Below are 25,977 nucleotides of genomic sequence, written 5' to 3' on the forward strand. Positions count from 1 at the left end.
TCCTCCTCTTTGTCTTTTTCTCCTTTTTTTTCTCGGTGCTTCCTTCTCCGTTTCCGACCAGGTCCAGTTCCATACTCGCTGCCTCCACTCTCTGACTTCTCCCGGTACTCATCTCGCTCTGAGCCAAATTCCTCTTCACTGTCCTAAGGAAGAGAAATAGAAAATAACATTTATTCATTCTTACCACGTGCCAAGAACTGTTCTTAGCACGAAACATATTATATCTCTTTCCATCTTTACAACTATTCTATGAAACAGTAATTGACCTATATTTATTCACTTATTTTACAGAAGAAATTGAGGCACAGGGAGCTAACTACACTGCCCAAGAAGACAGAGGACTTCCAGGTTCTGAATTTATGCAGTCTTCTTCCAAAACTGTGGTTTTCTTCTTCCTTCTGTATTGAGAACTAACCCTGGGGCTCAAACATGTGAGGCAAGCTCTTTACCACTGAACTACACCCTCAGCAAGCCAGTGCGCTCTCAACTGCTTCTCTCAGATTATAGGACAAGTTACAGTGACATCTGGACTCTTTACCAGCCTGGAGAAAGTGAGGTTAGGATTCCAGGTCCAAGGGACACAGAAGGGATACAGGAAAGAGTAGAGAGAGTAGAGCCTCTTGACATAAGCAGCACCTCTACACAAGTAACCAGGGCAGGGGACTTGTAGTCTCTGGGAAGTGGACCTCTGAGCCTTGCTACAGCACTAGGGACCCTTGGTACTCACAAGCTTCTTGCGTTTCCGGGGCTTGCCTGGCTTGTTTTCCTTCTGCTTTTTGGGTCCTCGCTTTCTCTTCTTCACACCCAATGCTGAAGGCAGCAGCCGGATATCATCTTTATCTTTGGAGAGAAGAGCACCAGAAAACCCCTGAGGTTCTTCCTTGTCCCCTTTCTTCCCGACTCAGTCGTACTCTCTAGGAACCCAGGCATTAATTCCTCTAAATTTCACTGCCCTTCAACGGATGCAAACTGAGTATTTCTAGTACTCTGGGATCCTCTGGTTCTGAATGGGAGGTCAAGGGTCAGAAAGGAAGAGTAGCCAAGCCACTCCCTTTTCTCCCCTCCTACTAACAAGAGACCAGACTCTAGCCACCGGCTCAGACTGTGGCAGGTCCTTTCAGCCCTCGCCAGGGCTCCTCCTGCCTTCCCCCTCACTTTGCCAGCTGGCAACTTGCCCAGGAAGCGGGGAAGCCATGCCCAGCTGCTGGCCTGGCCTGACCCCAGCACTTGGAGTAGGGAGACACAAGCTGGCAGCTCCCTAAGCCAGATGCTGAGAAGGGAGAGCCAAAGGTGGACACCCGGGTTCTCACACTAACACCCTGGGGCTCTGACATCCTTTTCACCAAGAGAGAGGCCTCTGTTTACATTTTCTTGGATAATCACTCCAACACAGACTGGAGCAAAAGAAATTCCCAGCTGCCCTCTTGCCCACAGGACCAGTGTCTGCCCCTTCACATCCTAGCTCAGCAAAAGGAAGTCTGTGCAATTCCCTCAGCAGCCCTCCCAGAGGACTGCAGTCTGCCTCTAAATCTATCCCCAGAGGCTGTACCTTTATCCCATAGCCTTACCTTTCACCTCTGTATTTTTCCCACACAAGCTCACACACACACACACACACACACACACACACACACACACGCGCGCGCGCACGCACACACACGCTTTACAGGGACACAAACAGGATATAATCACAGACACACGAGACATATGCAGTCAGTCTCAAATTCACACACACACACACACACACACACACACACACACACACACACACACGGGTGAGCCTGATGTCCCTGACTCTCTCCCCAGAAGGCTCTGTCAGAGAACTCAGGACAGGTTCTTCCCTGATAACCCTCCATTCTCCCTGAACCCTACCGGTCTGCTGAAGTTTGGGGACCAGAGCTTTGGGGACCAGAGCTGTTTCCTGCCAACTAAGCTCTTACGCCAAACTGATGCCTCACAGAAATGGGGCCCTGGATCACCTTCCACCCCTACCAATCACTAGACTAACCAGCCAGACCCGTCTCCGGCCAAGTAGAGGCAGCTGCAGCCAGAGGGGAAAGCCAGGGCTTGGCCCAGCCTCTTGCTCTAGGACACACAATCCTCCCTCCCTCAACAGCCAAGGGAAAATTAGCCACAATTAACACCCCAGGCCTGGTTTTCCGATCTGATGCTACCTTTTTCTACCTCCACAATCCCGTGTCCCTGTGAGCAAAGACTCTCTAACACGGCGGCGTATAGGCATGCAGAGGCTGCCTGCCCAGAGGCAGTGCGTGAAAAAACGATCCCGGGCTCTAATAGGAAGTCAGACGTCATGCCCAGCAGCTGGCTCCCCTTAACTCTAGGGACTTGGGTTAACACGAACATGGAAACGAAGACCGCGGGGCAAGTGGCAAGGGCAGGCCAGGCTACGCCAACTGGCTAAGGATCAGGCAAGTGGCCCGCCGGGGTCACCATGGGTGTGTGGGCCAAGAAACCCTGTGAACTCCACTCCCACCCGGCCCAGCAGGAGGTTCTCGATTTTAGCCCGGCAGGAGGTTCTCGATTTTAGGCAGACGTCGGTGGCCAGCAGCGGGGAAGAATGGCGAGGAGAGGCAAGGGAGGGTAATAAAGCAAATCTAAGCCCTAACCTCTGTCTCAGCAGCCTCTCAAAGCTGGCCGCGAGCCCAGACTCTCCCACATCCCGGCTCTCTCGGGAAGGTGGGGAGGGCGAGGGCGGAGTCTGGCAGGAGGGCCTGTGGGAGGAGCCTGGGCGAGAGCCGTCCTCCCGCCCCTCTCTCCTAATCTCGCCATCAATCTCTCGCACTTATATTTATTTTTTTCTCAAATTCCCCTCCCTCCCCCACAACGAACCTCCATAATAGGTCTGCCGCACATGCGTACTGGATGCAGGAGGTGGGTTTGTATTTTCAGACCTTTTGCAAAGAAACTACCAGAATTTTCCGCACCACCCACAATCATTTCCCCACCCCCATCCCCACCCCCTAAGGAATCACATCTATATATTATGTTATATTATTTCTCTAGACTTGCCAGAAGGGGGAGGGAGAAGAAATGAGGTTTTTCTTTAGCTTCCTGCTCCCTTCCCCCACCAACACGAATGCTATTATTTTAAACGTTTAACAATGTAAGGAGACTGGAGCGAGGGGGAAGGGATAAAAATTGGTCTTGGGTAAGAATGTAAAACAAAATGGTGAGAATCAGAGCAGTCGCACTGAAAAACAATGGAAGGCTCTCATGAGTACAAATTCATATTCCAGAAAGAGACGAGGGCGGGCAGCCTGAACAGAGCTCTTGAGAGGAGATTTGTTTTCCCCACACTTAGGTAGACGGATAATGAGTACGCTAAAAATATTTTTCGAAAGTTTTACCTCAGAAAGTCATCTGAGGGGGTGTATCTGGGTCACTTATTTGACTTGGAGGGCTGGAAGGGGGATGAACTTGCCCGGGGAGACAAGGGAGGTGAGATTTGATTTCAAATATGAAAATTTAAAAGCATTGACGCTTCTCAAGGATTCAGAAAGCAAAGAAGGGGGGAGGGAGGCTGCACACAAAGACCCGTGTCGACCTTAGACTCGTTCATTCTCCTCTCGGCCAGGCACCCAGTTCCTGGGATCAAAGCAGACCCCGAGTTCAGAACAGTTAGGCGGGAGTACGGATCCTCTAACTCACCTGACGAGCCTCTTTCCCACAGCTAGCCGCAGGCAGCCCTGCGGGCAGCCCTCTCCCCAAGATCTTTTAATCCCCCCCCCCACACACACACACAGTACACCTCCAAGCGAGTTCTGCGGGCTCGGTGGAATAACTTTTCTAAACTTTCCCCCTTTTTTGGGTAAGCCTAGCAGGGAAAATAGGCTTTACCCAGTAAAGCATTAAACACATGTACCCCCCTCTCCAAAGGCTGTCTCAACATGTGCGACATAAAGTCACACTGGTCAATAGGATAGTTCTACAAATAACGTTTTCAAGTTTGGTGCGTCTGTGCTGCGCTGCCGCCAGACACTTGGGGGTGTGGAGATTGCGGACACCTATCCTAAAGAAGAAATCGCTCCACTAGGAGGGTGGTCGGGGCGGGGTGGGGGGCGCTGGACGTCTGACGCCAGATAAGGGTCTGTCCCCAGCTCAGCTGGACGTGCTGCTCAGAGTGCCAGATGACTTGTCATCTCCGAGAAGGGTGCTGAGTGACGGTCAGGCACAGAGCAGCTGGGTGGGCAGTTCACGCCCCCCAACGTGGTCAGGGTGTCTGGGTGGTTTCATCAAAGGAGTGACAGTGAATGGCAGCCACGTGAGAGTCACAGCTGGGCAGTGCGGCCACCCCAGACTGACGGGGTCACGAGGGGGGAGGGGGCTGCACTTGACACAAAAGAGCCCGGGGCAGAGATGACGAGGGTGGGGCCGGGGCATCTGGCTCCCCAGACACTCTCCCGTCTCCCCCTAATCTGAGTGACCCGAGATCTCGACGGCCAGCTGGGGGTAGTGGAGGGCAGGTCCCAGTCTTACTCCAGGAAGTGGTCTGCGTGGAGTGTGGCCACCACCTGCCCCCAGTCATCCGCCGCTATAAACATTCACACGCCCCCTCCCCCGCGTGCCACCGCACGCCCCTGAGTTGGCGGGCACCGAAGTCCCTGCAGGTGGAGGGGGCTGGTCCGCGGGCCACCGTCCCACCTCTGCCTGCCCAAGTCCCGAGCGGAGGGCGGTGGGTGGCCGTCGGCTCCACACACGGAACCCCACTCGGCTTCAGTTCGACCCCTCCGGGGCCGAGCCCGAGGGGCGCTCACGCGGCCGCCCCTCCCCCACGCGCCCCTCCCCCCACGCCGCCGTCCGGTCGCCGGGGTCTCGGCGGTCCCTCGCTCGGCCTGGGAGGGGGCCCTGGCTTCGCCACGGCCGTTTCCTGCCTGCCCCCTCCCCGCCGAGGGTGAAAAAAAAATCTCCTCCCCCGAAAGCCGCGACCAAGTGGCCCGGTCCGCGCGCGCAGCTCGCTCCCAGCGCTCTCCAGCCCGGGCGGCGGCGGCGACCGCGGTAGCGGCGGGGGAGGGGTGCCGCGGAGGAGGGGAGGAGGCCTGGCCCCAAGGCCGCCGCCGCCCGGACCGCGGGGCCCGTGTGGACCGGCCAGGGGCCCGGGACTCGCCTCGGCTCGGCCGCACCGTAGATGCCCGGCCCCGCGGCTCCGCTCGGGCCCGGGGAGTCGGGCGGACGCTTACCTGGCGGCGGGGGCGGCGGCGGCGGCGGCAGCGGCGGCGGCGGCGGCGGGAAGAGGTGGCAGCTGGGGGGGCTGTGGCGGTCGCGGCCCCGGTCGTGGCCCGGCCCGCGCCCGAGTACTCCCTCTTCGTCCTCCTCCTCATCGTCCTCGTCGGCCGCCTCCACCTCCTCCTCCTCCTCGTCGCCCTCTTCTTCCTCCTCTTCTTCCTCCTCCGACACCACCATCTCCTCCTCCTCCTCCTCCTCGTCCCTCAGAGGGGAAGCCATCCTGTGGCTCTGGCCCCCCCACCACCCCCCCACCCACCGCCCGCCCGCCTCCCCCACCGCTACCACCACCACCTCCTCCTCCTCCTCCTCGGCGGCGGCGTCCTCCTCCTCCTCCTCACCGCCTCCCCCAGCCCCCCAAGCCCCCGGGCCACCCCCCTCCAGAACACCCACCCCCGGGGCCGGCGTCTGAGGAGGGGGGCCGCACCACCCCCAAAAATGTTCTTGGAAAAATTTAAGGACTTTTTTCCCCTTCTCTCTTTCCTCCCAAGAGAACAAGAAAGGGAGATCGTTTTTTAAAAAAATTATATATATGTATATAAAAGTTTTCGACTTCTCTCTACCCCCCTCGGTTGCTTTAAATATATTTAAATTCTGAGGGGGGCGCTCAGAAATATTTCTCAGAGCTGAGGCACTAAGATGGCCGCCTTGAAATTATTTTTAAAACAACCCCCCCTCCAGCACCGCCACCCCCTCTATAAAGAAAGAGAGAGGGGGGTAAAATCCCCTTTTAAAACAAAATGGCTGGCTTAATATTTCATTTTTCATACACCCCCCTTCTCTCTGTTACATCTCATCTCCAAGCTTCTACTCAGAAACCCACTATTTTCTCCCTTTTTCATAACTGATTAGTGCACAGATTAATACATTTTCCTTGTGCATTGAGAGAGTGTGTGTGTGTGTGTGTGTGTGTGTGTGTGTGTGTGTGTGTTGGGGGGCATGAAGGATTTCTGCATAAAACAAAAATGGCTGCTGTGACTTAACCCCCCCTATAAAAATATTTGGGGGGGCATTAATCAGTACTCATGCTCAGTCTGACATCAGCATAAATTGTTAGAGGTTAACTAGTTAGATACTAGTCCAACTAGACTGGATTTTCCTTTTCTTTACTAGTCTTGTTCCTCCCCCCACCTCCCTTCTCTAAAGAAAAGCCTTTTTTTTTTTTCTGAATACTTCAGAAGGGAGTGGTTTGATGTGAAGGTTTTTTTTTTTCCCTTCAGGCATTGAAAAGGAAAAAGATGAAATATATGTTTATATATAACTCTCCACATACCTCATTGAAGTCAAAATGCATTTAATTGTGTACGTATCTTTTAAATGAGAAGCAGTACTGGATTTTTTTTCTTCTTTCTTAAAAAAAAGTGACAGAAATCCTTGTGACTTTTGGGGGAAAGATATGAATAGATACGATGATTGAGTTTTTTCAAAGGAGTCCATGTTTGATTCTCTCCTTCGCCCAGCCTTTGCAGGGTTTTATAATTGTTGTAAATTTTACCTCTACTCTTTCCCTCTGCCCCTCCCCCGGTTGCCTTATTATAAAATCGTCTGGCTTGAGAAATTAATTTGGGGGTTAATAGGACAGACTTTTAGAATAAAGAGGAGAGCGTCAAACCTGAAGGTTGTGAAATTCCTTTCTCTTTTCTCCTGTTTCAGTGTGCGTGTCTTCCTCCATGACCTTCATCACTGATAAAGTAGAAGAAACTGAGGCTGTGGGCGAAAGGAACCGGGAAAAGCAACGAGGTAGGAGGGCAGCCAGGCCTTTTCACTGAACTGGCTGACCCATGATTCCCAACTGGATCCCAGTGTTTATCTTAAAGTTGTGCCAGGGGCAGAAGGATAGTTGACAAGGAGTCCAGAAGTAAGTTTTACCTACAGAGATTTGACAGAAGAGCCTAGAATAAAACTTGCCACGAGGCAGAGAAAGAAGGGTAGGTAGCCGGGGTTCACCGTCTTTCGGTCCATGTCTCTCCTTCCTCTGCTTCCCTCCCATTCTTTTCGTCTGTCCTGTTACTTCCCATCCCTGGCCTGAGGAAAACATCTCCTGGGTCATCTCTCTACTGCCCACTCAGTTTTGCAGAGCTCACAAGGACCCCGAGGAGAAGGTAGGCAACAACCAAGAAAGTATTGGTGACAAAGGAATAATCTACAAATTTTTGTTTACAATGCTAAAATGTTTGTTGACATTCTAATCCCTGCACCACACACACACACACACGCGCGCGTGCGCGCGCGCGCATACACACACACTAGCACTTTATTGAACATTGGTTTCTGTCTTTTTTTCTTTCTTTCTTTTTTAATATGGAATTCTCTTGCCTATGGTCCAGTATTGTCCCGGTCCATGCTCTCTCTCAATCTCATTACTCGTCTGGGTGGGTATCTCCTCTTTCTGTGTCTGGGCTCCTCTGTAAGTGTGCCTTATTCCTCACTGAGACTGTCTCTCTCATGCCTTTGACTCTAAGGGCTCACCATTTCTTTGGTGACCCCCATCTCTGGCTCCTTCTGTTGGCCGCTCTCTTCCTGCCTGTGAATACGTGTGGCTCTTTGTGGTGTGTACCCCAGTCCCTTTTTGTGGCCCGAGTGCGTGTGTGTTCATCATCCTAAGACTGAGAAAGGTATCTGCATGCGTGGGGGCCACATTGCACAGTATGTTGCAGCGGTCTCTTGTGCCCTCTCCTGGGCTAGGCACCTCTGCCTGCCTGCCACATGTGTCGTGTCCAGCAGGCGCAGGTGTCTGCAGTGGCAGTGGGCCTCCCTGAGCAGGCCTCCGTCCATGTGCCCTGCTCCTCTCCTTGCTCACCGCCACCCTCTGCCCGTCAGCACCTGCTCCTGCTCTTTTCGCTTCCTAGCGACCTCTGATTCATCTCCTCACCTTCTTCTGCCTGTCTCTCTACCTGCTTGCTTCTCTTATGGTGTCTGCCTGCCTGCCTGTCTGCTCCTCCCTCACTGGCTGGCAGCTTCTTTCTCTCCCTGGTTGTCTGTCTGCTTCTCTGGCTGTTTGCCCACCACTCTCTCTCTCTCTCTAGCCATCTGTCTGCCCGCCTGCCTGTCTCTGTCACTTTAAAGCCTGAATCTCTTGGTTTGTCTCTCTTCCAGGACTTGCCACAGTTTCCCATAATGGTTTGCCTCTCATCCTGACCTTCCCGTGTTTCTGCTCCTGCGTGCATGCGCTAAGTCCATCACTTTTCTCCACCTCCTTCAGCTGGATCCTATCTGTCTCGCTGGCCGCTGCGCTCCCACCGTTTAATGTTTGTGTCTTTTCATCCTACTTGTCAGCTTTTCCTCCCTTGGCTTCCAAGGTTGGTGTCAACAACCCACTGGGGCTGGTTCTCGCCCCAGGCCTGCCGGTCTCCCTTGCCTCAGTCCCATCTCCATTCATAGCGCACTCCCTACCGCCTTCTTCCACTGCTGTCTCCTTTGTAGTTATCTTTCCACCTTGCTGCCTTCACAGGCAGTCTGCCTGCCTCAGTCTCTTTGTTGGCTTCCCAGTCTCTGTTTTCATGGCTTTCCACTGTCTGCTTAGCGGGCTCTGGCTGTCCACATCTCTGCCTGCTTTTCTTTCTTTCTGTTTGTTTTAGGTATTTTCCCCAGTCAGCTTTCAAACAGACATACACATGATATGGAACTCTAAAAGTATGGAACCTATACTATCAAAAAGTTGGTCTCAGGGGCTTAATAATTAAGAACCACTTAATAATTAAGAACATTGGCTGCTCTTCCAGAGGCCCCAGATTTTGGTTCCTAGTACTGATACAGTGGCAGACAACTCCAGTTTCAGGGAATACAACGCCCTCTTTTGGTTTCTATGGGTACTGGACACGTGATGTGCATACACCAAGGTAAAATACCCATATGCATAAAAAATAAAACTTAGGGGCTGAAGAGGTGGCTCAGTGGTCAAAAGCACTGGTTGCTCTTGCAGAGGACTTGGGTTTGGTTCCCAGCACCCACATGGTGGCTCACACCACCCTTGTGGAACTCCAGTTCCAAGGAATTGAGCACCCACTTCTGACCACCAAAAGCACTAGGCACGCATGTGGTACACATACATACATGCAGCAAAATTACTCATACACATCAAATAAATAAATAAATGCTTTTTTTTGAAATAAAACTAATGAAAAAAAAGTAAGTTTTCTATATACCCTTCTCATTTGCAGGCCAAGAATTCCTCTTCCAAAAGTCAGTCAGGTAGTAGTACCTTTTTTAGAGGCCGCTTCAGGGGCGTCCACATGAGCCCCATCTCTCTTCTAACAGACCTTCTCCCGTTACTCTTTTCTGTCTCTCGCCTCTCTCCCAGGTTTGCTAGGTACTCTGTCATTTGTCAGGACTTCCTATCTTTACTGGGCTCTCCAACTCTTCCCTCTTTGTGATTCTACTTTTTAAAAAAGATTTATATATTTATTACTACATATACAGTGTTCTGCTTACAGGTATGTATGCCTGCATGCCAGATGAGGGCACTAGATCTCATTGCAGATGGTTGTGAGCCACCTGGGAATTGAACTCAGGACCTCTGGAAGAGCAGCCAATGTTTTTAACTGCTGAGCCATCTCTCCAGCCCTCTCTGATTATAGGTATGACAGAGACGGATATAGTTTTTTTTATTGACTGGTTGTTCTTTGCTTTCTTTTACTACCAAAAAAATGCTTAGGAAGGGCTTACTCTCTGCTCTCTGTCTATTCAACCTGGTGAGTTATCTGGGTACAGCACACCCTTGTCGGTCCATTCACTACAGTGTGTGTTATGAAAGGCATGGCCACACTGGAAATACTGATCGGCTGTGTCAGTGCAGGTGGACTTCGTAAGTGCAGTCAGAGTATAAACTGCTTTCATGCAGGTAAACGTCTATATAATTTTTGTCTTTCATGCTTTTAGGAAGACAAGTCTAACTATGTATTCCAGGCTGGCTTTGCCTGGGAGATCTTCCTGGACCTTCCAAGTATACATGTGTAGGCATACACCCACCATGCCTGGGCCTATCATGTGTAGGCATGTACTCACCATGTTATGTGTAGGTATGTACTCACCATGTCATGTGTAGGCATGTACTCACCATGTCATGTGTAGGCATGTACTCACCATGCCTGGGCCTATCATGTGTAGGCATGTACTCACCATGCCTAGGCCTATAATAGCCTATAATACATGAAGTTTCAGAGGCCTGTGATTCTGGATCCTTTTGGGTTATTGACTTAAGGGCAAGAAATTTGTCTTCTTCCTTATCTAAAACATTTGTTCTTTATTACAACTTTCCCCCACCCTACCTCCTACCCTTTCTTCTAGTCCATCCCATGGGTCTTAGAGTCAAGGACTGGACAGTAACCAGGTCTGTTTCTGAGAAGACAATAAGACTTCTCCATACAATGCACACTGTTCTTTCATTTTGCTTCTTAAATGGCCTGTGTTCCTGAATTTCAAACTCTTTTAGCCTCTCTCACTTCTTGGTTCTGTCTTTTCTCTGTCTGTCTGTCTGTCTCCCTTTCCTGACTAGCTACCTTCCTGCCTGCCTGGCCTACAGCCCTCGGTCATCCCTGTTGGGTTCTCCATTTGCCTGCAGTCATGCATGTTCCAGTGCTTGGTAAATTAATGAGGCACCGTGTTTGCATAGGACATTGCTCTGTCTTCCTCCTTCCCTGTTTCTTCCATTATCTTCTGCTTCAGTCTCTTCCTCTCTTTGCTTGGCTGCATTTGTCTTAGAAGTATTCCTAATTCCCACAGTCATTTTTCTTTTTCCTTGCTAGTCTATTTTCCTGCCATCCCCTGTCTGCTCAGTTCTTGACTCTCCTTCCATGCATACAGGTTCCTCTGTATCTTTTCTCTATTTGTTCTCTCTGTCCTTATGGCTTTTATCTATCTGTGCCTGTGTCCCACTGTCTCTAGACGCCTATCCCCTGCTGTCAGTTTCAGTGTAGGCATCAATGCTCTCTTTCTATACTTCCAAAAGTAAGAAGGTTGGAATCCCTGGTAATTAGCTGGTGGATATTATGTCTTGCTTTTTATTTAGAAGAGTGTTGAGGTGAGAACAAGGAATATACAAATATGCAGTTATCAAATGCAAACTAGAAGTTGGTAGGCCTTCCCGTTGTAAAATAAAGAATAAGGAAAAGCATTGAGGAGATTCCCAAGATTATTTAAAGCACAATCAAGAAATGTATCTAAAACAATAGTTAGAAACCTTTCAAGCCAGGTGTTGGTGGCACACGCCTTTAATCCTAGCACTCGGGAGGCAGAGGCAGGGGGATCTCTGTAAGTTCGAGACCAGCCTGGACTACCAAGTGAGTTCCAGGACAGCCTCCAAAACAATACAGAGAAACCCTGTCTCGAAAAACCAAAAAAAAAGAAGAAACCTTTCAGATTATAAAAGGTATAAAGTATTTTGCTAGAAAAATGGCAGGCACTGTTTTCAAGGGGAGAGAAGACCCAACTCTATGCAAACAAACTTCATCACAGACCTCTATGTGCTGGGCTGGGGAGATAGCTCAGGCAGAAAACTGCTCGCTAAACAAACATGAGGACACGAGTTCCATCGCCAGCACTCACTTAAAAGCCAGTGTGTGTGAGTGTGTGTGTGTGTGTGTGTGTGTGTGTACACATAAAATCTCATGTATGTGTTCATAGTGTTAGGGAGACTTTCAGTCCTGTGACCCCAAGTTAAAAGCCTGAAACCAGTGAAAGTACAGATAAGCCTGTGGATGTCCACAATGGACATTTTCGCATCTATGATTTTCAATCCTAGAAGATATCAAAGAGATCCCTAGGGCTGGAGAGATGGCTCAGAGGTTAAGAGCACTGACTGCTCTTCCAGAGGTCCTGAGTTCAATTCCCAGCAACCACATGGTGGCTCACAACCATCTGTAATGAGATCTGGTGCCCTTTTCTGACCTGGAGGCATTCATGCAGACAGACTACTGTATACATAATAAATAAATCTAAAAAAAGAAGGTCCCTAATTACCTTTTGAAGTAAATCTTACAGATAATAGTGAAAGGCAGGCAGATGCAGAGGGTATTCTAGACCTAATCATGGAGTTTTAGTGATAAGAGGTCATGTAAGTCATTGGTTCCTAAATTGTACTTCCCTGGAAAAGTTTTTCCTTACTCTGAGACTATATATATTAAATATATATATATTTATACAAAATACATAAAATATATGTATAGTTTACACACACATCAGGCTGGCTTCACAAAGATCCACCACCTCTGAGTTCTAAGTGCTGGCCTGATTGGGTCATTAATATGTAGTATAACACAGAAAAATCCCACAAATTTTCACAAATGCATCCAAAAATTGAACATCCTTGCTTGTGTGTTACCGCTGGTGAGAACACTGCATAGGAGTTCAGTTTCTCCCGCCCTTCTTACTAAGTTATGTGCTTGATAAGTGCACATGCACATGAGGATATGAGCTCCATCTCCAGCACCCACCTGAAAAAGCCAAGCATTATTGTGCAGACTTGTGGTCTCAGCTCTGGGACAGGGAATGGGAAGAACTCTAGCACTTGACAGCTAGCCACCTTAGTCTGAATAGCAAATCCCAGGTCCTATTGAGAAACCCTACCTCAAAAACATAAGGTAGGCAGAAAACCTCAGCCTCTGGCCTGCACATGCACCAGCATACATGTGTGTGCATAATTTCACACAATACACACATACAATAGTCATAATAATTTTTTATTTAAACTAATAATAATATTAAAATGAACATGTATTTATCATTCAGCATATTAAATATTACTGATATCTTTAAAACCTCATGTAGGGGCCAGAGAAATAGCTTGGCAGTTAAGACCACTTCCTGCTCTTGCAAAGGACCTGGATTCATTTACTAGTACATAGCATGGCAGCTCATAGCTATCTGTGACTCCAGTTCCAGGAGAGCCAATGCCCTCATCGAGCCTCCCCAGTCTCCCACATAGAAGGGTGCTTATACGTGCATGCAGGCATAAAAACATACACATAAATAAAAATAATAAAATGGAGTCATGTGGTGCTTAATTATTTCTACACATTCCCATCCTTCACTGCCACCAAAATTTTGTTCTTAAAATTTTTTTTGTTTGGAGCCGGGCGGTGGTGGCACACGCCTTTAATCCCAGCACTTGGGAGGCAGAGGCAGGCGGGTCTCTGTGAGTTCAAGGCCAGGCTGGACCGACAGCCTTCAAAACAATACAGAGAAACCCTGTCTCGTAAAAAACCAAAAAAAATTTTTTTGTTTGGGGGCTATCGGGATGGCTCAGTGATTAAGAGCACTGGCTGTGCCTCCAGAGGCCCTGGGTTCGATTTCCAGCACCCACATGGTAACTTACAACTATCTATAACTCCAGTTTGAGGGGACCCAGCACCCTCTTCTGGTCTCTATGAAGACCAGGCATACACAGACATACATTCAGGCAAAACACTGTACACACAAAATAATTCTAAAAATTAAAAACAAGTTTTCTTTTCCTTCACATCTGTAAATAAAAAAAACATTTGTTTATTTATTGTGTGCGCGTGGCACATGCATGCACCTCTCATGCTCTAGCACATATGTGTAACCCAGAAGACAAGTAGCAGAGTTCAGTTCTTTCTCTCCCACCATGAGTGGTCCTGGGATAGAATTTACAGTTCACCAGGCTTGGCAACAAGCCCCTCTTCCTACTGAACCATCTTATAGTCCACTGTAACTTCTTAATTTTTAAAAATTCCTAGTCTACAGAAAAGTCTGAAAGAATACAGCATTCCTGTACCCCTCAGACAGGCTTAACTGATTGTTAATATTCTGTACATTGACAATGGGTATGCTGGCGAATTTTATACCAAACTGACGCAGGCTAGAGTCATTGAGTAAAAGCAAACATCAGCTGAGAGAACACCCTCAGCAGACCGGCCTGTGAGCAAGGCTGTGGTGCATTTTCTCAATCAATGATGGATGTGTGGGCCCAGCTCACCCTGGGCTGTGCCACCCTGGACTGGAAGGAATAAGCCATGGCCCTTGTGTCCGCTCCTACCTCACATTCCTGCCGTGTTTGGGTTCCTGCTCTTTCTTCCCTCAGTGATGGACTGTGATGGGGAACTGTAAGCTGAGATAAGCCTTCTTCTCAAGTTCTCCAGGCATTTTATCACAGCAGTAGGAAAATGGTGTGGAAGCCCTAAGACAATGGGCAGATTCTTGTGATCCAGTCTTAAGTGACTAAATACCAAACTGTAATATAATTCCAGCCATGTAGTAAAGTGTTACAATAATTAAAGGGTTAGTAACAATTTTCACAGAAATAAGCATTGTTTTTGTTTTCTAGATATTTATACTTTTCTCCATAGAATTTTCTCTGGAGTAAATTTTGTTTTGTTTTGGTTTGGTTTTTCGAGACCGGGTCTCTCTGTATTGTTTTAGAGTCTGTCCTGGAACTCGCTCTGTAGACCAGACTGGCCTCGAACTCACAGAGATCCGCCTGCCTCTGCCTCCCAAGTGCTGGGATTAAAGGCGTGTGCCACCAACGCCTGGCCTGGAGTACATATTCTATGATGAAAAATAAAACTAAGGAGAGAGAGTCAGAGACAGACTTGTCAAGAAATTTGGAAATCTCAGATAGAGACTGCACCTGGAAGGGCTGGCACTGGACTCAACACCTAGACCAGATCATGTACCTGAGGGAAGTTTTTATATGTGTGCAGGGTTGGAGATTAAGCCCAGAGCCTTCTGCATGCTAGCCAGTGACTCTATACTGAGCTACAGCCCCATCCTAGGAGAATCTAATTTTAGATCCAGGATTCTTTCCAAATTCCCTAATCTTGTATTAAAAACCTGCATTCCTTGAAGGCTCCCAAAGTCTTGCTCAGATCCCTAACTTCTCCTCCTTTGAAGTTAGTTTTTGAGGGGCCAGTGAAATTGCTCAGTGGGTACTTGCAGCCAAAAGGCCTAAGTTGGATTCCCAGGATCCACACTATAGGAAAGAAAAAACTCTGTGTGCCATGGTGTATGCACCCATAGTATGCACACACATATGTATACAAATGAAATATATAATAAATATAATTTTAAATGAGAAAAAAGATTCATTTTCATAGTCTCCCTATTACCAAGTTTTGCCTCTTGAGCTCACACACACAAACACGCACACACACCCCATATTCACTGGGTACTGAACCCTGGCCCCATGCTGCCATTGCCTCCAGTCACCTGACTATGTAGACCCTGACTTCATGTCTTCCAGGACCTTCCTCTGTCACACTTAGGGTGATCCCAGTCTCTGCCCCCTGCACTCTCATGTGCTTACCCGCATTGTTCTTTGATCCCTGAAACAGTCCTGAAGTTTCTCACGGCCAGCTCCACTTTCACTTCGCCTTTTTAAATCTCTCAGCCATTGGTCTCCACTGCCAGTGTGCAAGCTTCTCATTCCTGCAAACCACTTACCACCAAGGTGCAAAGTGCAGCAGTCCAGCAGTGACTAAGTGCCTCCGCAGGAATGTTTTCCTAATCAGCTTCCTTTGTCAAGGTGCTCCGCGGTGGCTTTTCTGATTTTTATTTTTAAAATATCTTAGTTTTGATAGTGTGTTTGTCTGTGTGCACATTAATGCAGGTGCCTGCCGAGGCTCCTGGGGCTGGAGTTGAGGTGATTGTGAGCTGCCCACTGTGGGTGCTGGGATGGGAACAGAGTCCTCTGTAACAGCAGTATGTGTCCTAATCACTCAGCCACGAGGGCACCTTAAAACCATCCTCAGATCCATTCCTTAAAGTAAGTCTGTCCACTTCCAGTGAGGGAGAAAGACAGGGTCAGGCAGAGGTGCACATCTGTAGTCCCTGTACTTGGAAGTGAGAACAGAAAGATCAAGAATGAAAGGCCATCCAGAGCTACCCAGAAAAACTGGACCAACCTGGGCCTACGTAAGACCCTGCCCTTAAAAAAGAGAAGGAGGAGGGAAGCGTAAGTAGGGAGAGAGTTAAATACAAAGAATTAAAGTCTGTTTTCAGGGGACTGTAGCAAAAGGGCTCTAAATTCAAGACCAGTCTAAATTACAGAACAAACCCTGTTTCAAAAAGTAGGTTTGGCATTACTATTTCAAAGGAGCCTCTTCTGATTAAACTGCTATTGTTAATAATTAAAAATGTTTAAATGAGCCATGCATGATGGCACACACCTTTAATCCTAATTTTCAGGAGGCAGAGGTAGACAGAGCTCAGAGGCCAGCCTGGTCTACATGGCCACTTGCAGGCCAGCCAAGGTTGCAAAGTGAGAGTCTATGTCTATCTTTAAAAAAGTTTAGAGAATGGAGAGTTGGCTCCGTGGTTGAGAGCAAGTCCTTCCAGTGAACTTGATTCCTTTCCCAGAACCCACTTTGTAACTCCGGCCCCCATGGGCACTGCACAGACATGCATGTCGGAAAAATACCCATATACACAAATAAATACAATTTTTAAAAAATAGGTTTTTGTTTGTTTGTTTGTTTTTACGAGGCAGGGTTTCTCTGTATTGTTTTGGAGGCTATCGGTCCAGCCCAGCCTCGAACTCACAGAGATCCGCCTGCCTCTGCCTCCCGAGTGCTGGGATTGAAGGCGTGCGCCACCACCGCCCAGCAAAAAATAGTTTTAAATGAACAAAAAACGGGATACCATATTTTTTCTGGCCTTGAGTATGAAAAAACTTTTAACTACAATGAGCAAAGTCATAGAGGAACATCCTTATACATTTAACTTAATAAAATTAAAATTTACAGTGGTCATGCCTGTCTTTAATCCCAGCACTGGGGAGGCAGAGGCAGGCAGATCTATGAGTTCAAGGCCACCCTGGTCTACAGAATAAGTTCCAGAACAGCCAGGGCTACATAGTAAGACACTGTGGGGGGCGGATAGACTTTGCCCAGGAAATGATGAAATTGAAAAAATTGTTTCAAGGGCCAGCGAAGCACCATAGTAGCAACTTGTAAAGGAAGAAGCATATTGCAGAACTGGCCCAGCAAAGCTCTTCCTGTCTCTACAGTGGCCAGGAAACTGTGGGTCAGCAGCTGACTCCACAATCCTTCTAATAGTATAAAGTGACAGGATTCAGTAAGTGGAAAGGACAGCTGTGAGGGGAGCAGTGAGCTAAGTCTGCTTGCTTAGAAATGGGGCCTCACTGCTCCAAACTTGAGAGTTGCAGTGAGCCTCCTGCCTCAGATTCCTAAGTAGCTGGGAACTATAGGTGTACATCACCACACCTGACCGTAATGTTTCTTTTCCTTTCTTTTCTCTTCCTTCCTTCCTTCCTTCCTCCCTCCCTCCCTCCCTCCCTCCCTCCCTTTCTTCCTTCCTTATTTGAGATAGGGTCTCACTATTGTAAACTCCGACTGGCCATCCTTGAGCTTACAAAGATCCATCTGCCTCTGCCTCCATTCAACGTCATGCCCAGCTGTTGCCTGGACCTCTGCCAGCATTGGGACTGATGAATCAGAAGGTTAAGACACAATCCTCATGACCCATTCAGTAGAAGGGGAAACCAATACCCTACAAATACATGCTGTGGTAGTGCTCCCCTCCACACAAATTAATAAATGAAATATAATTTTAAAATTCAAGACCTCATAGAAATCTATAACAAAAAGATCATTAGAAAAATACAATAAGGGCTGGAGAGATGGCTCAGAGGTTAAGAGCACTGACTGCTCTTCCAGAGGTCTTGAGTTCAATTCCCAGCAACCACATGGTGGCTGACAACCATCTACAATTCAATCTGGTGTATATGTAATAAATAAATTAAAAAAGAAAAATACAATAATATATTCTATAGATGAAATGAGATTAGTTATACTTTGTGTCCAGGCTCTTCCCAAAGTAAGTCTTAGGGTGTACCATACTACTTCCAGTAACTTTACAGAGCAGTAACCCTAACAATCTCCATTTTACAGATAAGGAAACTGAAGCCAAGGGAAATTAAATTGCTTGTCCAAGGTCAGAGCTATTTAGAGGTAAAGTAGGCTTTTCTATAGCCAAACTCAAGGAACTCCTCAAGGTCTGCATTGCCTGGCTACTGGCATAGAAACCGATTAGCCATCTGGGCTGTGGTGGCCCATGCCTTTAATCCCAGCACTGGGAAGGCAGAGGCAGGCCTGGTCTACATGGCTAGTTCCAGGACAGTTAGGACTGTTATACAGAGAAACCCTGTCTCAAAAAAACAACAAAAAAAAGAAAGAAAGAAAGAAAAGAAACTGATTAGCCCTATACAAAGCCGAGTGTACTTTATGTACAAATAATTTATTAATAAAATAATTTATTATACAGATTAGGCATCTCTAATATGATAATTAAGATATTTCAAAATCTAAGACTTGAATATCAACATGATACCCTCAGCAAAAATGTTGGCATGCTATGAATGTTGCATTAAATTACCTCCAGGCTATGTCTGCAAGAAATATGAAACATAAGTGTCTTTTGGGTTTGAGTGTTTCCATAACCAAAATCTTTCATAATGTATATGCAGATATTCCACAATCTAAAAACATCCTAAATCTCACATCTTATTCCAAGCTTTTGGGAAAAGGGATATCCTGAAGTTTGCCATTGCCTGGCTGTCTAGAAATGCCTGGCCTCTGTTGTCAGGTCCCTCTGTCCCAGCAGAATTACCTGGCACCTTTCCAGCTGGCCAGCTACCCTGCACTGTAGGCTCTAGATGTGTCCCGATACCTGCTGGCTTCCTCCTGCTTCTGCAATTGCTCTTAGTCCTTTTTACTATCCAGCTCGCTGTATAGGAGAAGCAAGCCAATGCCAGATTAAAGTAGATATAGCCTATATATTTAAAAACTAGTTTTTAAGACCCTGTATTCAAAAACTCTATAACCCCCGAAATCCATCCCTGAGCCACTAATGTAGGTGCCCTGTACTCAGGAGGAGAGGGCTTCAGAGTCAGGAAGGTAGGCAAACTCTGGCACTTACTAACTTGGCCTCTTGCCCCTAGCTGGCTCCTTAGTCCTCCAGTGTCATCCCTTCTGTCTGCAGGCCAGCCTGCCTCCCCTGTAGTGAGGGTTAAGTGAGCTGACTGACAGAAAGCACCACTTGGAGGAGAGGGGACTAGAATTGGTAGTTGTTCTAAATGATCCAGTTCACTAGAAAATGATGCCCACTTCAGAGGGATTCCTTTTCAAGGATTCCAAGGTGAGAGGATTCATGACCTTGGTTATAAAAACAAAACAAAAACATCCTAATTTAAGGTGCAAGTGATGAACTTCAGTTACTATTATTCCCAGGAATTGGTCCATTTCCTTGCTCTGCCTAATTTTGCATGAAACCCAACTTTGGCAGGACATGAAACAACCACATTTAACTTGACTCAGTAATTCTCAGACACAAATACTGTTTGGTTGGAAATAGAAAGTTAGTTACAGATATGGTCTATCAATTCCTTAATCATGACAGATGTTCCTGGATGCTAAATATTGCCAAATCTCAGGAATTTCCAAGGGACACACTTGTTACAGAAGAATGACTAGCAAAAAGAGCTACAAAGAAACTGAAGATGGCCGAGTGTTCTTTAAGAACCTTCAGGATGATGGCATCTGCGTCTCCATAACTTCCTTGACCTCAGCTGCATATAAAGAACTTCTATTCCAGGCCATGCCTAGGGTTATGCCTGTAGTCGTGGATGTCACTATCTGTTGTCCCTCCTTGTGGCTGAAGAAATGGCATCTAAGGAGAGTATTGTGTATGTAGTTATTTTTTTAAAGATTTATTTATTTATTACATATACAGTGTTCTGCCTGTCACGTCTGCTGCGTGGCCTGTGTCCGAGAACGTGCGGAGGGTGTCGGGGATTGACAACACAGAGACTCGTTCAACGATATAAAGAGAACTTTAAACAGGCTCCAAAAAGGTTCAAGAAAACTTCCTAAGAAAAGCTCCCACCAGAGAAGCTTCTGCTCTCTCCTCTCCCCTGGCTGGTTCTGCTCTGACACCAGAGGTGGATGTGTGTGGGTTTTTGAAGGTGCGGTTAGTCTCTGGACAAGGTCGAGGTCAGGGCGGTTTCCGTGGGAAGGCCTTTCCCAGGAACTTATTGTATCATTTTTAGTAAACATGTTTTTACTAAACATTGTCTTACAGCTGCCTACTCCCAAGCAGAAGGGGAAGTGGGTCTCTGCTCAAGGTCTGGTGTTCCCACAATTCACCCCTTTTTATTTTCAAATGAGGCACTCCTGGCTTAGGTCAAGTAGGGTCACCCTCCCTTTCCCGTCTTTGGGGGACCTTGAACCCCTGTTTTAGGTGGGAGGGGTCTTCCCCACAGGTTGCCCGTCATCGGAGATACCCCAACCTTAAATCATCTGTAACCAACCTTCATGGCTATCGGGATTGCCATGGGCTAAGCTAAGCAATACTTGGTTACGGATCTCTTGTCTCTGGAACAAGGCACGTTTGAGCTCGGCATAAAGCCAGAATGCCTACCGCCACTGCCACCATTTCCAGGACCCCCATTGACATAGCGCCTCTCCATCACCATACCCATCACCAGATCTGGGCCATAACATTCTACCAGCCTTCGTCTGTTACAAGGGTAACCCGCATGTGATTTACATTTACAATTTGATAAAGTTTCCAATCGTTTTAAGATCTGCTCAGGAAAGCATTTAGAAAGTGCACTTGCACAGATACATTGGGCACAATCATTGATGTTACACATGTAGCATTATGAAAAATATGAACAATAGTTGTCACATTAGGACAAGTTGCATTTCTCCAGAAAAATACACTGGCCTAGTCGTGATTTCAGAAACAGGAACCACCAAGTTTGATATTTCAAGTGACCATGTCCTGTTCAAATACTGAAAAGAGGCTTTTGCCACTCATAGTCCATACCAATGTCCAAATGCTTTAAATGGGTCCTTTTTTCTCTGTTGGCTTCACGATGAAAACTCATGGGTCTGGAAGGTTGATGCAGCAGGTCTGTTGAGAAACTGGAAATCTCGAACCAACTGTTTTCTTTCTTTCTTGGGCTGTAGATTCGATGACATCAAGGGTCAGGAACACTGATTTAGGAGATCTCACTCAAACTGGCTTAGGTAGGCTCCCATGGTATCAGGTCCAGTTTTTCTCTGCTCCATGTATCTCACTAAATGGTCTGACAGCTGCTAAAGCTTTATTCTTTTCCTGCAAGAAAACACAAACATGCCCTCGACCCCAAATTAGGGTCTTCTCCACTGTCTAGTGTATGGATGTCTCCATTTGACCTGAGCAATGGTTGCTCAAGTTCCATCATGCCAGAATCTGTCTGAAGCTCACTGGCATTCACATTATAAAATTTTAAAATGAGGAGTGTATTATTTGATGAGTCATGTGGGGGCTGGGGACATTATTCCCCCTTTTTTATTTTCTAAAAAAAGTTGTTTTTTTTGAACTGTTGAAGCTGGACCATAACAGTAGAAGGATTTGTCTACCCTCCTTGGTTGACTATCTAGGTAAATTGGGATTACTATTTAGATTATTTGTAGATGCCCATTAAAAAGGACATATCCTTTGGATATTTCCCAAAAACTTCTGAAAATCACTCAAAGATTGTAAAGTATGCTGTGTCTAAATAACTTTTGAAAATTATTTGAAGTCTGTGAGCAGTCTTTCCCAATCTAACCTGTAGAGCTCTCACTAGCTGACAAGGCCTCATTTGCATCTTAAATTTTTCTGTTAAAACATTAACAGACTGGCTGGATGTTCCTTTTGTCTATATTTAAAGCAATCTAGGTAGCTTCTGAACTATTTTTGAAGGGATTTAAGTATCCTTTTAATCATATAAGCAGTTCACACTCACGCATTTACAATCACATTTCATACATACCGGTGTGGCCACACCATACATTCAGAACATACATGCATCTTTCAGTCATCCTTTTTCCCTAGGTCATGATTAGTCTGTTGCAATGAAGCTTCCTTAATTGAAATCTATGTAAAAGAACAACTCCAGCCAATCCTTGAACTAAAAGGGTTAAAAAGTCCTGTATGTTCTTTATCATTCCTCCATTTGAGCTACAGTCATGGGGTACAGCCGTACCTACTCCTTGTAACTCTGTAGATGCAAGGTGGAGAGGCCAGGTTTTTGGCCAAAAGTTTTTAGAGATGACTCACAAAATAGAACTTAAATGTAAACAAAATTTTTCATTCCATATACCTTTGTCTTTTTCTTTTTTTTTTTACTTAATACCAGTACCTCCTTTATTAACTGTTACCAATTTTCAATTTACTCACTTTTAATCCATCCTCCAACTGAGGGTGATCTCTCAGGTTCCCCTTTCTTTCCTGACCTTGGTGTCAGGCGAAGGCCTGGAGATTTAATCCGGTACCCCTAGCTTGGTACCCCTTTTTAACACATCCGCATAGCCTTACTGGCCAGCCTTTTAGATCTCTCAGTTTCCCTCAAAAATGACCAAAACCCTTTCTATCCCCTGGGGCCCTGGTCTCCAAAGGGAGGGATGCCACAGGGCAAACCTCTCCCTGTTCTAGTTTACCTAGTTCCCTCCCCGGGCTCCAGCCCCTCCCTTGCGTCATCTGGGGGCCCCTGCTTTTGGACTTGGGTGCCTGAGTGGTGAGGACCACTCCCATTTCTTGCATGAGGTCCCGTCCCCAGAGGTTAATAGGGAGGCCAGGCAAAACATATGGCTGGAAAAGCCCTGTGTGGCCTTCAGAGTCTTGCCACTTTAAGATTCTGAGGCTTTTTTGGGGCACAGCCTGTCCTATTCCCTGGAGGGTCACTGTTCCTTCCTCTTTCGGCCAGGCAGGGGGCCAGAATTTATCTGAGAGGACAGAGAAATCTGCCCCAGAATCTAAGACGCCCCTAAAGGACTTGCCTTCTATCTTTAATGTAAGCTGGGGGCGGTTCTCCATAGTGGCTACCCAAAATGCTGCCGGGCCGGTATGTCACGTCTGCTGCTCGGCCTGTGTCCGAGAACGTGCGGAGGGTGTCGGGTATTGAAAACACAGAGACTCGTTTAATGATATAAAGAGAACTTTAAACAGGCTCCAAAAAGGTTCAAGAAAAACTTCCTAAGAAAAAGCTCCCACCAGAGAAGCTTCTGCTCTCTCCTCTCCCCTGGCTGGTTCTGCTCTGACCCCAGAGGTGGATGTGTGTGGGTTTTTGAAGGTGCGGTTAGTCTTTGGACAAGGTCGAGGTCAGGGCGGTTTCTGTGGGAAGGCCTTTCCCAGGAACTTATTGTATCATTTTTAGGAAACATGTTTTTACTAAACATTGCCTTACAGCTGCCTACTCCCAGGCAGAAGGGGAAGTGGCCAGGAACTTATTGTATCGTTTTTAGTAAACATGTTTTTACTAAACATTGTCTTACAGCTGCCTACTCCCAGGCAGAAGGGGAAGTGGGTCTCTGCTCAAGGTCTGGTGTTCCCACAATTCACCCCTTTTTATTTTCAAATGAGGCACTCCTGGCTTAGGTCAAGTAGGGTCACCCTCCCTTTCCCGTCTTTGGGGGACCTTGAACCCCTGTTTTAGGTGGGAGGGTCTTCCCCACAGGTTGCCCGTCATCGGAGATACCCCAACCTTAAATCATCTGTAACCAACCTTTATGGCTATCGGGATTGCCATGGGCTAAGCTAAGCAATACTTGGTTACGGATCTCTTGTCTCTGGAACAAGGCACGTTTGAGCTTGGCATAAAGCCAGAATGCCTACCGCCACTGCCACCATTTCCAGGACCCCCATTGACATAGCGCCTCTCCATCACCATACCCATCACCAGATCTGGGCCATAACATTCTACCAGCCTTCATCTGTTACAAGGGTAACATGCACATGATTTACATTCTGTTACAAGGGTAACCCGCATGTGATTTACATTTACAATTTGATAAAGTTTCCAATCGTTTCAAGATCTGGTCAGGAAAGCATTTAGAAAGTGCACTTGCACAGATACATTGGGCACAATCATTGATGTTACACATGTAGCATTATGAAAAATATGAACAATAGTTGTCACATTAGGACAAGTTGCATTTCTCCAGAAAAATACACTGGCCTAGTCGTGATTCCAGAAACAGGAACCATCAAGTGACCATGTCCTGTTCAAATACTGAAAAGAGGCTTTTGCCACTCATAGTCCATACCAATGTCCAAATACTTTAAATGGGTCCTTTTTTCCCCTAAAGGGAAAACTGGCAAAATGAATTCTGTTGTTTCAAGGTGTGTCAAGGGCAGATAGTTAGTCTTTCCAGTTCTCTGTTGGCTTCGGGATGAAAACTCACGGGTCCGGAAGGTTAATGCAGCAGGTCTGTTGAAAAACTGGAAATCTGGAACTGACTTGTTTTCTTTCTTTCTTGGGCTCTAGATTTGATGACATCAAGGATCAGGAACACTGATTTAGGAGATCTCACTCAAACTGGCTTAGGTAGGCTCCCATGGTCTCAGGTCCAGTTTTTCTCTGCTCCATGCATCTCACTAAATGGTCTGACAGTTGCTGAAGCTCTATTCCTTTCCTGCAAGAAAACACAAACATGCCCTCGACCCCAAATTAGGGTCTTCTCCACTGTCTAGTGTATGGATGTCTCCATTTGATCTGAGCAATGGTTGCTCAAGTTCCATCATGCCAGAATCTGTCTGAAGCTCACTGGCATTCACATTATAAAATTTTTAAATGAGGAGTGTATTATTTGATGAGTCATGTGGGGACTGGGGACATTATTCCCCCTTTTTTATTTTTAAAAAAATTTCTTTTTGAACTGTTGAAGCTGGACCATAACAGTAGAAGGATTTGTCTACCCTCCTTGGTTAACTATCTAGGTAAATTGGGCTTACTAAATAACTTTTGAAAATTATTTGAAGTCTGTGAGCAGTCTTTCCCAATCTAACCTGTAGAACTCTCACTAGCTGACAAGGCCTCATTTGTATCTTAAATTTTTCTGTTAAAACATTAACAGACTGGCTGGATGTTCCTTTTGGCTATATTTAACACAATCTAGGTAGCTTCTTAACTATTTTTGAAGGGATTTAAGTATCCTTTTAATCATATAATCAGTTCACACTCACGCATTCACAATCACATTTCATACATACCGGTGTGGCCACACCATACATTCAGAACATACATGCATCTTTCAGTCATCCTTTTTCCCTAGGTCATGATTAGTCTGTTGCAATGAAGCTTCCTTAATTGAAATCTATGTAAAAGAACAACTCCAGCCAATCCTTGAACTAAAAAGGTTAAAAAGTCCTATATGTTTTTATCATTCCTCCATTTGAGCTACAGTCATGGGGTACAGCTGTACCTACTCCTTGTAACTCTGTAGATGCAAGGTGGAGAGGCCAGGCTTTTGGCCAAAAGTTTCTAGAGATGACTCACAAAATAGAACTTAAATGCAAACAAAACCCTCCATTCCATATACCTTTGTCTTTTTCTTTTTCCTTACTCAATACCAGTACCTCTTCACTGTTACCAATTTTTAATTTACTCACTTTTAATCCATCCTCCAACTGAGGGTGATCTCTCAGGTTCCCCTTTCTTTCCTGACCTTGGTGTCAGGTGAAGGCCTGGAGATTTAATCCAGTACCCCTAGCTTGGTACCCCTTTTTAACACATCTGCATAGCCTTACTGGCCAGCCTTTTAGATCTCTCAGTTTCCCTCAAAAATGACCAAAACCCTTCCTATCCCCTGGGGCCCTGGTCTCCAAAGGGAGGGATGCCACAGGGCAAACCTCTCCCTGTTCTAGTTTACCTAGTTCCCTCCCGGGCTCCAGCCCCTCCCTTGCGTCATCTGGGGGCCCCTGCTTTTGGACTTGGGTGCCTGAGTGGTGAGG

The 25,977-nt window shown here is 46.7% G+C and overlaps 1 protein-coding gene and 3 long non-coding RNA genes across 4 annotated transcripts; 1 reads left to right on the top strand and 3 right to left on the bottom strand.

Annotated features, from left to right (window-relative positions):
- Positions 1 to 32: 32 nt before the first annotated feature.
- Positions 33 to 2,166, bottom strand: LOC121141378. The gene is made up of 2 exons (XR_005878272.1): positions 728 to 2,166; positions 33 to 143 (listed from the first exon to the last, which is right to left on the bottom strand). It is a non-coding gene; the product is annotated as an uncharacterized LOC121141378 (long non-coding RNA).
- Positions 2,167 to 4,734: 2,568 nt separating this feature from the next.
- Positions 4,735 to 5,483, bottom strand: LOC121141202 (cleavage and polyadenylation specificity factor subunit 6-like). Its single transcript, XM_040748044.1, has one exon. It carries the CDS (start codon positions 5,461 to 5,463, stop codon positions 4,735 to 4,737), a length of 729 nt encoding a protein of 242 aa, XP_040603978.1. The 5' UTR covers positions 5,464 to 5,483.
- Positions 5,484 to 5,626: 143 nt separating this feature from the next.
- On the top strand, positions 5,627 to 19,940 carry LOC106020906. Its single transcript, XR_002382266.2, has 3 exons — positions 5,627 to 6,543; positions 6,895 to 6,981; positions 19,615 to 19,940. It is a non-coding gene; the product is annotated as an uncharacterized LOC106020906 (long non-coding RNA).
- Positions 6,519 to 6,947, bottom strand: LOC121141379. Its single transcript, XR_005878273.1, has 2 exons — positions 6,854 to 6,947; positions 6,519 to 6,591 (listed from the first exon to the last, which is right to left on the bottom strand). It is a non-coding gene; the product is annotated as an uncharacterized LOC121141379 (long non-coding RNA).
- Positions 19,941 to 25,977: the final 6,037 nt, after the last annotated feature.

This window comes from Mesocricetus auratus, unplaced genomic scaffold (genome assembly GCF_017639785.1).
Source record: "Mesocricetus auratus isolate SY011 unplaced genomic scaffold, BCM_Maur_2.0 Super-Scaffold_100007, whole genome shotgun sequence".
NCBI classification, from domain to species: domain Eukaryota; kingdom Metazoa; phylum Chordata; class Mammalia; order Rodentia; family Cricetidae; genus Mesocricetus; species Mesocricetus auratus.

Bases quoted from the DNA above. Each gene is read 5' to 3' on its own strand.
- LOC121141202 (XM_040748044.1), bottom strand. From the start codon at position 5,463: ATGGCTTCCCCTCTGAGGGACGAGGAGGAGGAGGAGGAGGAGATGGTG.